The 15124-nt window shown below is 43.4% G+C and overlaps 1 protein-coding gene across 5 annotated transcripts in view; it reads right to left on the bottom strand.

Annotated features, from left to right (window-relative positions):
- The window catches only part of dipk1c (divergent protein kinase domain 1C), a 28822-nt gene extending 14237 nt beyond the window's left edge, over positions 1–14585 (bottom strand). For 3 of the 5 annotated variants that reach the window (XM_078397830.1, XM_078397832.1, XM_078397834.1), the window contains exon 1: positions 13369–14585. In XM_078397830.1, the coding sequence (XP_078253956.1) occupies positions 13369–13554 (186 nt within the window). In that variant the 5' untranslated portion in view covers positions 13555–14585. Of the gene's footprint in view, positions 1–390; positions 531–13368 lie in introns of those variants that run through there. The other 2 variants (XM_078397831.1, XM_078397833.1) reach the window with 2 other exon arrangements.
- Positions 14586–15124: the final 539 nt, after the last annotated feature.

Here is a 15124-nt window from a genome sequence, read left to right as displayed (position 1 = left end):
AACAGATTTCAAATATTCTCAGGCAGGGTAATATTTCTCACAGTTCTGTGCATTGCAACTGAAAGTAAGGTTAAGAATCACCGCTTACTATTTTATTACAACTCGACACTTATGTCCTATGCATAAAGAATTGAAACAAAAAGTATGATACGTTTTCAGTAACAAAATGAAACGAACAATCCTAATAGTTGTCTTTACCTTAAACCATTGATTACAGAAAATACCCTCCAATGAAAGGAAACACAATAAAACAAATTGGCTCGCTCTCATATAATGAAGTATTTTGAAGCGTCGAACTGGTGTGCAAAATGAAGCAGCGGTTTCGGCTGAAGTGAAATAGAAAAATCAATGACATATATATTTGAGTATGAAAATGGCCAAAAGTATTACCTTTCTTTGGATTAACGCGGTGTTGCTTTTGGTGAATAGGCGTATGCGAGTCATCCAGGTTATCTGAATGTTGACATTTCAGACAAACCTGCACCCCTTCAGCATCAGGAAGCCCAGCATAGATCACACAGCTTAAAGCCTGTCCATTAAATGGCCAATTCCATCAACATTGTAGAAACAAAGGGCTGCAGATGCTGGTTAATACACAAAAGGAGTAAATCAGCAGGTCAGGCAGCATCTCTGGCGAACATGGATAGGTGATGTTTTGGGTCGAGATCCTTCATTGAATGTACATGGGAGAAGAAAGCTGGAAAAGGGGAAAGACAAGACAAGGCATAGACGAGGGGGATTTCTATACAAGCAGATGGTTGGAACAAAGGCCAAAGATAAGAACTTTAGGTGTGACACAGGTTTGAAGTTTTCTCCAAATAGCTTCACAATCTGCAACTCTTCAAACCCATCTTTCACCTATAGTTCCGTCTGAGATGCTGTGTGACCCACTGTTAACCCTGCTCTTTGTGTCTATCTTCGGTTTAAACCAGCATCTGCAGTTTCCTCCTACACCTGTAGTCTTATCTCTGGCCTTTAGTCCAACCATCTGCATGTCAAAAATTCCCCCCTCACCTGTGTTATGGGAATAGCGCACCCGGTGGTGCAGTACCGGGGATATATTACCCATGGGGCTGTAGCCAGAGTGATCCTGAATAAAAATGGCTGAACCCAAGACTCGAGTGTAAAGCCTCTGTTAATTAGTTGTGTAGCTGTACTGTAGCAGGTTACAGAAAGGAAACACACTAACAAAACATGATGTCAGATCGGGGCCTGCTTCAGGATTAATCGAAAGGACGACAGCAGACAATGTTTGTGAGTAATTACTGCTGAGAGACGACTGTGGGGCCTACATTGTTTCCATTGATAGAGGGGCGGATTTATCAGGAAAATGGAGCAGCTGAAGCCACCTAGGCAAATGAATTTTGAGGCAAGGAACCTGCCAATGGAGTGGAGACAATGGAGGGAAGAGTTTGAGCTCTATGTTGATTTGAGCATGGAAGGGAAGGAGGACAAGACAATGAGGAAACTGCTAATGTACCTAGTTGGACCGCAAAGGAGGGAGCTCTACCAAACGCTCGAGACACGGACGCCGGAGGGCAACGTACAAGAGGTTACGCTAGTGCAGGCACTCGATGCTTTCGAAAAGCATTGTCAACCCGTGAGGAACGAGACCGTCGACAGGTATAGATTCTTTATGCGGAGCCAAGAGAGAGGGGAGACTTTTGATTAGTTTTTAATAGAACTGAAGCTCTTGGCAGCTCATTGTGGTTTCAGAGAGTTGAAGGATTCACTGATACGTGATAGAATAATATGTGGCATAAGGGATGACATGCTGTGGGAAAGACTTCTCCGAGAAACCTCACTTGACTTAGAAAAGTGTGTGAAGGCATGCCAGGCTTCGGTGCTGGCCAAGGCCAGAGTTGATGTCCTGGTAGGGGACCAGCGACAAGATGTCTGTGCAGTGAGACATGAGGGGAAACGATACCAGCCAACCATACAGTGCAAATACTGCGGATACAAACATGAGAGAAAGAGGGAGAAATGTCCGGCATATGGCAGGGAGTGTTTCAAATGCCATCAGAAAGATCATTTCGCCTCACAATGCATGGAAAAGCAGGGGCAGCAGAAGAAAGAAAAGAAAGGGAAAAAACCTGTGTATGCAGTGGTGGAAGTGGAGAGTTCCAGTGATGAGTATGATGACAGTCAAGAGGTTGATGAAATTCACACAATGGAACTGCAACCAGAAGCAGGAAAAGCAGAAAGTGTGCACAGGGTTGAGGAGACTCAATTCCCAAAGAAAATCTTTGCGACCATGATGCTGAAAGGGAAGGAAGTAAAATTCCAGGTGGACAGTGGAGCCACATGTAACATCATTCCCAAGATGTATGCGAAGGATGTGGATGAAACCAAGCAAGTATTGTCCATGTACAACAATACGACAGTGGTGCCTCTTGGGAAAAGCAAGATGAGACTGGTGAACCCGAAGAATGGAAGGAAATACAAAGTAGAGTTTGTAGTCCTGGAGGAAGACTGCATTCCAATCCTGGGAAGCAGGGCAGCCCAGCAGATGGGGCTCATCTCAGTTTGTACAGAGAACATAATGACACTGAATGGCAGTGAAATCCCTCTGACCAAGGAAAGATTGATAGCGGAGTATGCTGATGTGTTTGAAGGGACAGGTAAATTTGAGGGCGTACCATCTGCTGGTAGTTGACAGCATAGCGCCGGTGATCCACCCACCACGAAGAATCCCTGTAGCCTTACGGAGTAAGTTGAAAGAGGAGTTAGGCAGACTGACAGAAGCGGAAATAATTGCCCCAGTAGAGACCCACACACCATGGGTATCCAGCCTTGTGTGTGTAGAAAAGCCCAATGGGAAGTTGAGAGTGTGTTTAGATCCGAGGGATCTGAACAAGGGGCTTAAAAGAAGTCATTACCCAATGACGACGATCGAAAATGTCTTCACCGACCTGAATGATGCCAAGGTCTTTAGCACGTTTGATGCCAAGAATGGGTTTTGGCATGTGGAACTGGATGATGAGAGTTCTCAGCTTACGACATTTAACACACCATATGGTAGATATAGGTGGAGACGCATGCCATTTGGTCTGTCCACGGCCCCTGAGGAGTTCCAGCGACGACAGAACCAAGTGCTGGAGGGCCTGGAAGGAGTGAGGTCTGTTGCTGACGACATCCTAGTGTTTGGGAAAGGAAAAACGGCAGAGGAAGCAGAAAGAGACCATGACAGGAAGGTTAAAGCTCTGATGGAGAGATGTCGTGACCGTCACCTGAAGCTGAACATAGAGAAGGCAAAGCTGAAGGTGAAGGAAGTCACTTTCATAGGACATAGAGTCTCTGCTGCAGGACTGAAACCAGATCCAGGGAAGGTAGAAGCCGTGCTGCATATGCCTAACCCAAAGGATGTCCAAGGAGTTCAGCGATTTATTGGCTTTGTTAACTACTTGAGCAAATTCCTTCCTGGATTAAGCGACCTATGTGAACCGCTGCGCAAGCTGACACAGAAGGATGTAGTTTGGTGGTGGGCACAGGTGCATGACAGGGCGGTGATGGACATAAAGAAGCTAGTAACTGCCGAGCCAGTACTCAGATATTATGATCCATCCAAGGAGCTGACAATACAGGCCGACGTGTCAGAAACTGGACTTGGTGCGGCGCTGATGCAGGAGGGCCATCCAGTTGCCTATGCCTGATGGATGCGGAGACCAGATATGCACAAATAGAAAAAGAATTGCTGGCAGTGATGTTTGGTCTAGAGAGGTTCCATGTGTACACATATGGAAGGCCAATGAATGTGCAGTCAGACCATAAGCCACTGGAGATAATCGCCACAAAACCACTTCATCGGGCACCAAAGAGATTGCAGAGGATGCTGGTGAGGATGCAGACCTATGATGTGACAATAAGATACAGACCAGGGAAGGAGATGCACCTTGCAGACACGCTGAGCAGAGCATATATTCAGACTGGCAAGACTGACAAGATCATGAGAGAACTGGAGACTGTAAACCTGGCAAGGCACATCCCAATAGCACAGCCTCTGCTAAATGGCATAAGGGATGCAACAGGAGAAGATGAGACTACGCAGAAACTGCAAGAGGTGATCAAACGAGGCTGGCCAGAGAACAAGAAGGATGTTGACCCAGAGCTCATCTCCTATTTCCATGTGAGGGACGAGCTGAGTGTTGGAGATGGTCTCATATTTAGGGGAGAGAGAGTAATCATCCTTAAAACCAGGAGACGCGACATGCTCACAAGAGTACATGATTCCCACATTGGTGTGAATGGCTGTCTAAGAAGGGCAAGAGAATGTCTGCACTGGCCCGGAATGAGTGCAAAAATCAAGGACTTCATACAAAAATGTGAGAAATGTCAAGCTCAAGGGAAAGAGCAACCAAAAGAAACGCTGCATTCCCATGAAATTCCAGAGAGACCATGGGCGAAGGTGGGTGCAGATTTGTTCCACTTGGATGGAAGGAACTATTTGATCACTGTGGACTATTTCTCAGGATATTGGGAAATAGACTATCTAGAGAAAACACTGGCAGTGAATGTCATCCATAAAATGAAAGGCCAGTTCGCAAGATATGGAATACCAGATCAGCTCATCACAGATAATGGGCCACAGTTCACAGCTGAGGAGTTCAAGAGTTTTACCAAGAAGTGGCAGTTTGAACATACGAGCACATCACCCTATTATCAGAGTAATGGAAAGGCGGAGAGCAGTGTGAAAGTTGCGAAGTCATTGCTGAGGAAGGCTAAGGCTGCCGGAGCTGACCCTTACCTGAGCCTACTAGCTTTTCGCAACACCTGGCATGAGTAGCAGTCCAGTTCAAAGATTGATGAACAGACGTACCAGGACCATTCTACCGATTACTCAGAGGCTGCTCAAACCTGAAATTCCGGAAAAAGTAAGAGATGAGTTGAGAGCAGCTGGAGACAGACAAGCAGACTACTATAACAGAGGATCTCAAGATCTGATTCCCCTGAAAGCTGGCGATCCAGTTCGAGTGAATGAAGCCGACCGATAATCGACATCAGTCCTGGAGGAAGGCTGTGGTTGTAGGCTGTGTTGCACAACCCAGATCTTATGAAGTCAGAACTGAGGACGGCGTCATCTATCGTCGGAATCGGCGCCATCTGAGGAAGACCAACAAGCCATTTCATCGCGTTGATGTTGACCTAGATGACCTGGTGACGTTGCCTGAACCGGAGCGAGAAAATCGACCTATGAGCCGACCACCGGTCCCCAGGGAGCATCAAACCCTGACAACAAGATCTGGTAGATGCGTTCGAAAACCACGCTATCTGCAGGATTATGTGCCCAAATAAGGATAGGGCCTGTACATGTAGTTAAATATAGATGTAAAGGATATTAGGTTATTTTTAAAAAGTTAATGTTATATTTTTGGTTATAGTTTGATATGCATTGTTTTATGTAGAAGTAGTGGTAATGGCTAATAAAACTGAATAAATAAAAAGGGAAAGGGAATGAGGAGCCAGACATGTGTTGTTCAAAGTTTAGATAATTCCGAACACTGAACTAAGATGCCATGGAAGAATTTAATTTATGGCTATACATGTAAAGTTCCTGTACATATCTGTTTTGTAAATAAAGGGGGATGTTATGGGAATAGCGCACCCGGTGGTGCAGTACCGGGGATATATTACCCATGGGGCTGTAGCCAGAGTGATCCTGAATTAAAATGGCTGAACCCAAGACTCGAGTGTAAAGCCTCTGTTAATTAGTTGTGTAGCTGTAATGTAGCAGGTTACAGAAAGGAAACACACTAACAAAACAACCTGTGTCAACCTGCCACGTTTTGTCTTGCCCCTTCCCTTTTCCAGCTTTCTTCTACACCCCTACAATCATCCCACAAGGGTCTTGAACCAAAATGTCACCTATCCATGTTCTCCAGAGATGCTGCCTGGCCTGCTGATTTACTCCAGATCTCTGTGTCCTTTTTTATTAACATGGTATTATTTTCTCTACACAGAGCTGCAATATCTGATTTTGTCTCATTTTCTGAAGCAACGTGTATAGCTAGGAGCATTCAATCAAACAACCATTTGGATCACAGCCAGACTGTGAAGGATAATAAATCTGCTGACATGTTTGATCCTACTTTCAATAGTTAAAGGCATTGAATTATTCTGAGGACATTTCTAATCAGTTAAGTAGGAAGAAATGTGTAACATTGGCCTCTGGAGTTGTTCAGAGTGCTCTTAGATGCTCCTTTTAATGGCAGCATTGTACAATCTTTTCCTATGAAAGAAATTAAAATTTCCCATGAAAGTCTGGAGAGGATGGAAAGTCCGGCGCCGATAGTGGAGATGTCGGTGTGGCGATCGATAATGGCACCGACCGACGGATGACGACGGACATGTGGAAATGACGCGCCACTACCGGGTAAAGGAACGAAGAAGGACCCAGCATAGGGGGACTGCCGCGAGGCGGGGGTGGGGGGAAGAACAAAGGGAGTCCTGGCGCAGGGGTCATTTGTAATTTTGTAAGTACCCTTTATGGGCGACTATTTGCATACCTTGAAAGCAAAGAATTTCACTGTAACTTGTCACATGTGTCAATCAAGTATTCAATTCAATTCAAAAAAATCTTGTGAACTCTAAACAATGCAGCAGAGAATGCAATCTGCAATATTTCAATCTCTGAATGGTAATGGGAACTATTTCCAGTGAGTGTGGTACTGCATAAAAACAAGTTAATACTGCTGCATTTGATTCGTATGGAAATAAATTGGATAGGAAGTGTTTACTCACAAGATGATTATCTTTGCTTTTACGGTGCATGTTGGGATAAAAAGGAAGAACCAATTAAAATTGTGTATAGTTACAGAAAACGTTGAAAGACAAGACTATTTTCAGTTGTTCATTCCCTAAGTACTGCATTTTGTGAGCATTATTCTTGAATTTGGCTGGCCCCTGAAATCTATCTTCATCGTACTTCTGCTGCATGATGGTAAAGTGGTCGGTCACAGCAGTGTAGTCTGAAGCAATATTTATCATATTTTATTATAAAGTATCATGTATATCAGCTGTATTATACTCCACCAAATAACTCTGCAAAACAGAGTACTAGATAAAAGGTACCAGGACATCCCTAATGCTCCAAGAACTATCCCTCAGGTAACCAAGCTAATCTAAACTAAACCAATATCTCAACTGAACTAGCGGATAGATTAAGTGTGGGACAACCAGACTCCGATCAAAAGGATAAGATGATCATACAGTGAAGGTGATATCAGATGATGCACCATCTCATCTTAGAACGGGTGTCAAGGGTTGTGGGGAGAAGCCAGGAAAATGGGATTAGGAGGCAGAGATCAGCCATGATTGAATGGTGGAGTAGACTCGATGGGCCGAATTGCCAAATTCTACTCCTATAACTTGTGAACATGTGAACTTGTGAAAGTCTCTATATTGGTTAAGATGTTTCACCTTATTGCTAAACATGTATTAAAAATGCCATGCTTTGCAAAAGTGGAGAGAAAATAAATGGACTGTGCTGGTTGAATCACAACTCTCCATCCATCTGGTGAAAAATCAATCAAATGCATTTCTGTCTGAGCTGAGAATGGACAGTTTGAGTGGTTCTCTTGCTCACAATAATATCATTTAAGCCATGGTCTCGGACAACAAATACTCAACAGATCACTCTCAGTACAGACTGGTATCAAGCAAAAGCTGTGCCCATCCCTCCAACAATTTTCTCAATACCTCCCATTGCAATACTGCACCACGGCATCGCAAATTGTCATGGGAAACGCCAGCCATACACGATTGCATAATGAATAAGAACTTTTATATTTAGAGAAATATTTTTGGCCAGTTGTTATGATAATTGACCAATGCAATGCCAACTCATATCACCATCTTTTTCACCGCCAAAACTAAATGCATGAAACTCATGGATTCTATTTTGCTCGAGTCAAAATGACCATGCAGCCCACTGCTTGGTCTGGTGTTGAAACTGTGTTAAAAAGTTCATAAATTAGGATCAGAATTAGGCCATTCAGCCCATCAAGTCTACTCCATCATTCAATCCTGGCTGATCTATCTCTCCCTCTCAACCCCATTCACCTGCCTTCTTCCCATGACCTTTGAAGGACATGACAGAGGCGTGGAAATTTGAAGTAACAGTGATGTGTAAACTGCCGGCAATGATCTTCCCTCGGGTAGACATCAACAATTGCTTTCAAACTGCCATAGAATCTATTGCGATATTGCTTTTCTGTAAAGTCCTGGTTGTTTGTCACTGGTATAATGATCAAAGGGTACAGGATGCCCTTGTAGCTGTGTCTCACTAAGCACCTACAGTTTTCCAATTCCATCTTATTCACTTTGTCTGTCAGTTCCACAGGCAGTACTGATCCAATGGAATGAGAAACATGTTAATTATTTTTGAAAGAAGACAAGAAGTCCTGGAGTAACACAACAGGTCAGGCAGCATCTCTGGAGATCATGGATAGATGACCTTATTCCTCGTTTCTCCATGTCACTTCTTTTAAAAGCTGTTATTGACGCTGTGGGTTACATTCATTTTAACTGCTCAGAATGTATTTTGGAAGCATAATGAATTCCACAAATGCAGGGAAGAAGTTTTAGTTGGATGCTGAGCAACTGCAAACTAAAATATGAAGCATTTGTTTTATTTATACATTCACAGGATGTGTATGCTGTTGGCAATCCTAATGTGTATTTTCCATCCCAATAGCTTCTGAAACTGAAGAGGCAGTGGAACTCCAAACCAATATTACTGGTAATTTCCTCACACTTTTAAGTGTAGTCATTACATACTCTGATTTGATTTACTTCAGAAATCCAGGCTGCCAGTCAAATATCTCTTCACATATGAAGGAGTGATAGATGATGGGCAACTCCCTTAATAAATCTAATTAGAAGCTAATGATTACCTGTGGGTAAATTATAGGGATAGCAATGAAATGAAGAATTAAGATGAACCATAAATCATAATAAGCATAGAACTACAGGTTGTAGAACAACAGTCTTTTTCAAATCATTTATTTCCCCCCACCTCCCCTTAGTTTGCTTTTCACAATACCTTTAAACTCATATCTTACTATCTGTAGTTGAAATAATTAGTTTGAGAGATACCATGTAGAAACAGGTCCTTCGGCCCACCTAGTTATGATGACCATTGATCATCCATACACTATTTCTATGTTATCCTATTTTTCGCATCCAACACACTAGGGGCAATTTACAGATCCCAACTAACATAAAACCCTGCATGTCTTTGGAATGTGTGAGGAAACCGGAGCATCCGGAGAAAACCCATGCAGTTACAGGGAGAACATACAAACTCCGCACAGACAGCACCCCTCATAGTCAGGATCAAACCCGTGTCTCTGGCACTCGAGGCAGCAACTCTACCTCTGTGCCACTCTTTTAAATTTGTTTTTGATTTATTGTTTCGCAGTACATGTATATGGCTGATAATGTTGGCATTCATTGTCCACACCTAATTACCCATGAAGTGATGAGGCAATTAAGAGATAAAAAAATATCACTGGGTTGGTGTCATACATAGGCTAGATTGAGTAAGATTGAGTAAGAATGATGGATTTCCACCACAGGAAGACCAGATTAATCAATAGACAATAGACAATAGGTGCAGGAGTAGGCCATTCAACCCTTCGAGCCAGCACCGCCATTCAATGCGATCATGGCTGATCACTCAATCAGATGCTTGAATTTCGATTTCCATTCCCCCAGCTGTCCTGGTGGAATTCAAGTTCATGATTCTGGATGAGTGGTGCGGAACACTTGCTGCTAGTCCAGCTTCTATCACCCTGGTCCCAACCCTCACATCTTCACTATGGAGAGCATGACCCATCAGGATGACTTGAGAACCCTTCACTTATTTTTGAACAGAAGCCGATCAGTTCCCCTCCGCAAACACACTTCCACACATTCCACACTTCCACTCTTCACACCCCTGCAACACTCTTCACACCCCTGCAACAGTCTGTTCGAGCTCCTTCCATCGGGCAGACGATACAAGACCTTCTACGCCCGCACCTCCAGACTCAGGAACAGCTTCATCCCCAGGGCCATAGCTGCTATGAACCGGTCCTGCTGAGCCGGATGGCCACAACGCATAGTGATCCGGCACAGATCAACTTGCACTTTATCCTGTCTAAAACTGTTACAATTGTTTCGTTGGGTTGCTGTTGTCTAAATTAATTAAATGATTGCATCATATGGGAGGCGCATTCCCAATCTCGTTGTACCCCTGGGTACAATGTCAATAAAGATATATTGTATTGTATTTTATTGTATTGTATTGTATTGTATTGTATTGTAGAATCTGTTCTTCCATTGATCAAATTCTCACTTTGCTCCACTCACCTCTTCCAAATAAACACTTTTGTTATAGGAACCTACGGATCCAAGCTATATCTTCAAATTTGGAACATGTGGAACAATTCTTGCTTCAATGCTGCTTGTGTGTCTTCCCTCAACTTTTTCTCAACTATATTGATGACAGGAGGTACAAGAGACTGCAGATACTGAAATCTTAAGCAAAGAACAAATTGCTCGAGGAACTCAGCAGGTCAGGCACCATCTGTGGAGGGAAATGGACAGACTGTGTTTCAGGCTATGACTCTGCTGTATTGGTGCCATTTCCTGCCCTCACCCTAAAATAGAAAATGTCATCACCTTTGTAACTAGTTCTCACTTTTACACCCTCCTTCTCTGACTCTTCCCTTCATTAACTTTTCAATCTCCATTTCAATCTCCAATTCAAGGGATAGGCAAGAGACCATTGACTTAGCACCAGCTCAAGAACTCCCACAGCTCCCACCCTGCTTCATCTAAGAACTTCATTCCTTCTATCCCAACTCTCAATCTCTGCTGCATTTGTTTATGCAATGCCCCCAAATATCTTAGCATTTCCTATGCATCTTGGGAGCAGCATCTTGCAAGTCACAAGGTCGCCATTCATTGCAGAATATTCATCCTCAAATCCATTCTTGCATCCATTTTAATGGAGAAAAAGGATGGGTGACGTTTTGGGTCGGGACTTCTTCTTCTTACAGAAGATAGACGCAAAGTGCTGGAGCAACTCAGTGGGCCGGTCAGCACCTCTGGAGAAAAAGGATGGGTAGCAGCATCTCCTGTTTCTATCTTCAGTACAAACCGGCATCTGCAGTTCATTTCTACACATTTGGTGCTCTTTATACATTCAGCTGGGGGACCAATACTTGAAAATGTAATCAATGGAGTGGTGCAAGTACACATGATTTAAAAGCTGTATGTCTCCAACAGAATACAAATAGGATTGCTTACAAATTTAATTAGTTCAAAATTATATATTTTTAATATCTGCTTAATATGTTAGAAATTATTTTTCTTCCAGAAATGGGAATCGCAGTGATGCTAGAAAATATTTTTTTAAAGTACATTGGTTTCTATTTTCTTCCTCTTTGGAAGTTTTATTGGTAAGTGTTTGCTGAATGATGATGACTGTTTTCCCCGATAGTCCGTAACTCATTCCTGCTTCTCATTGTTTCCCACTACCTATTCAATTGAGATTTAGTGCAACTCCATCTTCAATATTAAGCAGCACCCGAACATTTTCTTGTTTCCTGAGCCTGATTCTTACATATAGGATCAGCGGGACAATTAGTGACCTGGCTTGAAGGAAGATTTTTAAATAAATGTGCATTTCAAATATTTATATTATTGTGACATCCATCGATAATGATAAATTGTGATTCCATTTGCGGTCAATAAGAAAAATAATAAAATAATTATATTTTAATTTTTAATACTGCCGCGAGTGCTAATAAATTTAAAGTTAAGGGGAATAGAAAAACAATTTTGTATTTACGACCCTGCGATAGAAAAATGGGAAATAAGGCCTAACAGAATACGTCTCTGGATAATAAATGCTAGTTTTTGCCAAATGCTCAGTCTAATCTCGGAAAAAAGTATGCATACTAAGTGAAGGAAACAAAAGTCCTATATTCGCTTTGCACGTGATTTTTGACGATTCTCTTTTAAAGTTGCGGACAGCCGGAGATTCTGAAATGCAACTGTTGGGCATACAGCAATTCAACAATTAAAAATGTTTCCTCCCTTCACCGTATTTAGTACCAGGGTGAACGTCTGCCAATTGACGATATCGTTGCATGTTGGTGCTCATCCTGCCCCCCCCACCGGCTGTAATAATGAACCATCTCCACACCGATGCGAGTCATCTCGATAGAGGGAGCTTGCAGCAGCTTAAAGCAAGGCCGCTAAAACAGTCTGTGTAGGAAGGAACTGCAGGTGCTGGTTTAAACCGAAAATAGACAGACACAAAATGCTGGAGGAACTCAGCGGGACGGGCAGCATCTCTGGAGAGAAGGAATGGGTGACGTTTCAGGTCTTCAGACTGGGGATCAGTGGAAAAGGAAACGAGAGATATAGACGGAGATGTAGGGAGATTGAGAACGAATGAATGAAAGATATGCAAAAAAGTAACGATGATGAAGAAAACATGCCATTGTCTATCCGCTTAAAATAGTGCTGGGTGCGACAAATACACATCTAAAGTCTGCTTTTCTTTGCAATACTCCGCACCATGCGTTGTTTCTAGGCAAATATTCGATAAAATGCAACAATTTCTTAAAGGTGTGGAATTATTTTGATCACATTCACTCACATCAATTATACAGAACAATCTCTCACTTCCAATCGAAATCATCAAAAAGAATAATTTGCCATTTGATTCATTTGCTTTCCCTGAGAGTGAGCTTTCATTATTATTCCAAATGATGTAACGCTTTTCCAGTTAGAATGACACTCAGTTAATCGATCAACATCTCGTTACACCGTCGGGTCCTATTGCATACAAACAGCTCGATTTTATTACCATTCCCAATCTTTCCCCAATATATATATTAGATTCAGGATAAAATGCCAAAAAAAAAAGATTTCCGAATTAGGTCTAAACATTATTTTAGCAAGCGTTTTTGTGGGAGAAACAGCTTGCTCCTTATAAACTATAACAAAACTACCTTGAAATAAAGATAGACACAAAATGCTGGAGTAACTCCGCGGGACAGGCAGCATCTCTGGAGAAAAGGAATGGGTGACGTTTCGGGTCGAGACCAAGAAGGATCTGAATAAGGGTCTCGACCCGAAATGTCACCCATTCCTTCTCTCCAGAAATGTTGCCTGTCCCGCTGAGTTACTCCAGCATTTTGTATGTATCTTCGGTTTAAACCAGCAAGTTCCTTCCTTGAAATAAAGGTTGATTGAAAAGTAAGTCCTCCAAATATAAATCGCGACAAAACTGCTCTTTCTGGTCGCACCAGTCACTAGTTTCTGAGCAGTCGTATTTTGTAAATCTCTGTAAAATCGTGTAAAATTTCTTACCAGTCTACCAAGAATCCCTTTACTTTTCTGGTCAGTGCAATATTCGGCAAATATATTCCTGTGGATGAAGATTGATATGTTTACAAGAAACCAGCAGGCGACCCACAGGAGGACACAGACTAGCGCTGATTTCCTGACGGTCTTCGGTCTAAAGTGCCGACAAGCCACACTTCCGAAGCCTGACATCGCTGGAGTCACTTCTCAACCTCCAGTCTTCTGAACCGAACAAATGGAGCAATTGGAGCCGGATCTCTGGCTCGCTCTGCCGATGGACCCGACATCTCCTTGAGAGCGGCTTCAGCCTCCACAGAGACTGGCGTCCGAGCCCAGGTCTGGACTGTGATCCACCAAAATAACGCAGGAAGAAATCCCCATGGTCTGCGAAACCCCCCCCCCCCCACGCACACACACTCACACCAGCGCGTCTGACAGTCCAGTCTGTCCCTCCCCTGGGAACACTTCTGTTACCAGATGCGCTTACACAGAAATAAATCCAAAACAGGGGCCAGGTTTATTCCGGAGTGCTTTTTTGACGGCGTTTCTCGTATTTAAACCACATACTTCCGCATTTCTCCTCCTGTGCCCGAGTGTCGCTCGCCGCAACAGTGGCGCGGGATGTCGGCTGGCTTCAAGTGGCCCTGTGGGAGGCTGCTCGCCATTTCGCGTCTAATCTTTAGTTACAATGCGAAAAAAAAAATCGATTAATTAACATTGCAATAAGGCGGCGGGGCAACACGTTGCTTGGGAAATAATTAGGCGTGTACAGAATTTTGTGCTGTCTTGTGGCGAGACAGAAATAACTGTGGAAATAAAATCCAGCAGCATCTGAAATAAACGATGAGATATTTCCGATCGACTGCGGCACGCCTGATTCCCTGCTGCCAAGGATTGTGGCCACATCTGACTTGGTGCCACGTTACAATCAGCGGAGCAGGCTACTACCCCACTGCTCGATCCCCCTGCACCGTTGCAACAAGTTCGGCCCAAAAGTCATAAACTTTTATGTTGATTTTTTTCCTGATGCATTCCTTAATTCCCCGGTGCAAACTTTGCCGGCTTCACACCGTGGCTGTTCCCACCACACCACCGCAAGCAGTTCTTTCAGCTCATTTCCGAACCCCGCTCTAGGTCAGTTGCTGTGCGCTTTACTTTTCCGCCCCATCACTGGCTCAACCATGGGTCTGGTTTGGCTCAGCCACCAAGCACGACATCCGGAGGCTGCAACGGATCGTTTGCACAGCTGAGAACCTGGCCACAAACTCTTCGAAGCACTTCCCTCTGGAAGGCGACTCCAGACTGTCAAAGCAGCCACAGCCAGATATAAAAACAGCTTTTTTTCCACGAGTGATAGTTCTACTCAATAACCAAAATCTGTAGTCTCTTTTTTGCTCTGGTTTATTTTCACCCGCATGTTTAGACCGTAATGTTGTATCCTTATTGATTTGACGTGGTTATGCTTTATTCTTAATTGTTAACTATGGACAATAGACAATAGGTGCAGGAGTAGGCCATTCGGCCCTTCGAGCCAGCACCGCCATTCAATGTGATCATGGCTGATCAGTCTCAATCAGTACCCCGTTCCTGCCTTCTCCCCATACCCCCTGACTCCGCTATCCTTAAGAGCTCTATCTAGCTCTCTCTTGAATGCATTCAGAGAATTGGCCTTCACTGCCTTCTGAGGCAGAGAATTCCACAGATTCACAACTCTCTGACTGAAAAAGGTTTTCCTCATCTCCGTTCTAAATGGCCTACCCCT

Source organism: Rhinoraja longicauda, chromosome 4, assembly GCF_053455715.1.
Source record: "Rhinoraja longicauda isolate Sanriku21f chromosome 4, sRhiLon1.1, whole genome shotgun sequence".
Taxonomy (NCBI): domain Eukaryota; kingdom Metazoa; phylum Chordata; class Chondrichthyes; order Rajiformes; family Arhynchobatidae; genus Rhinoraja; species Rhinoraja longicauda.
This window is presented reverse-complemented; position numbering and strand designations above follow the sequence as displayed.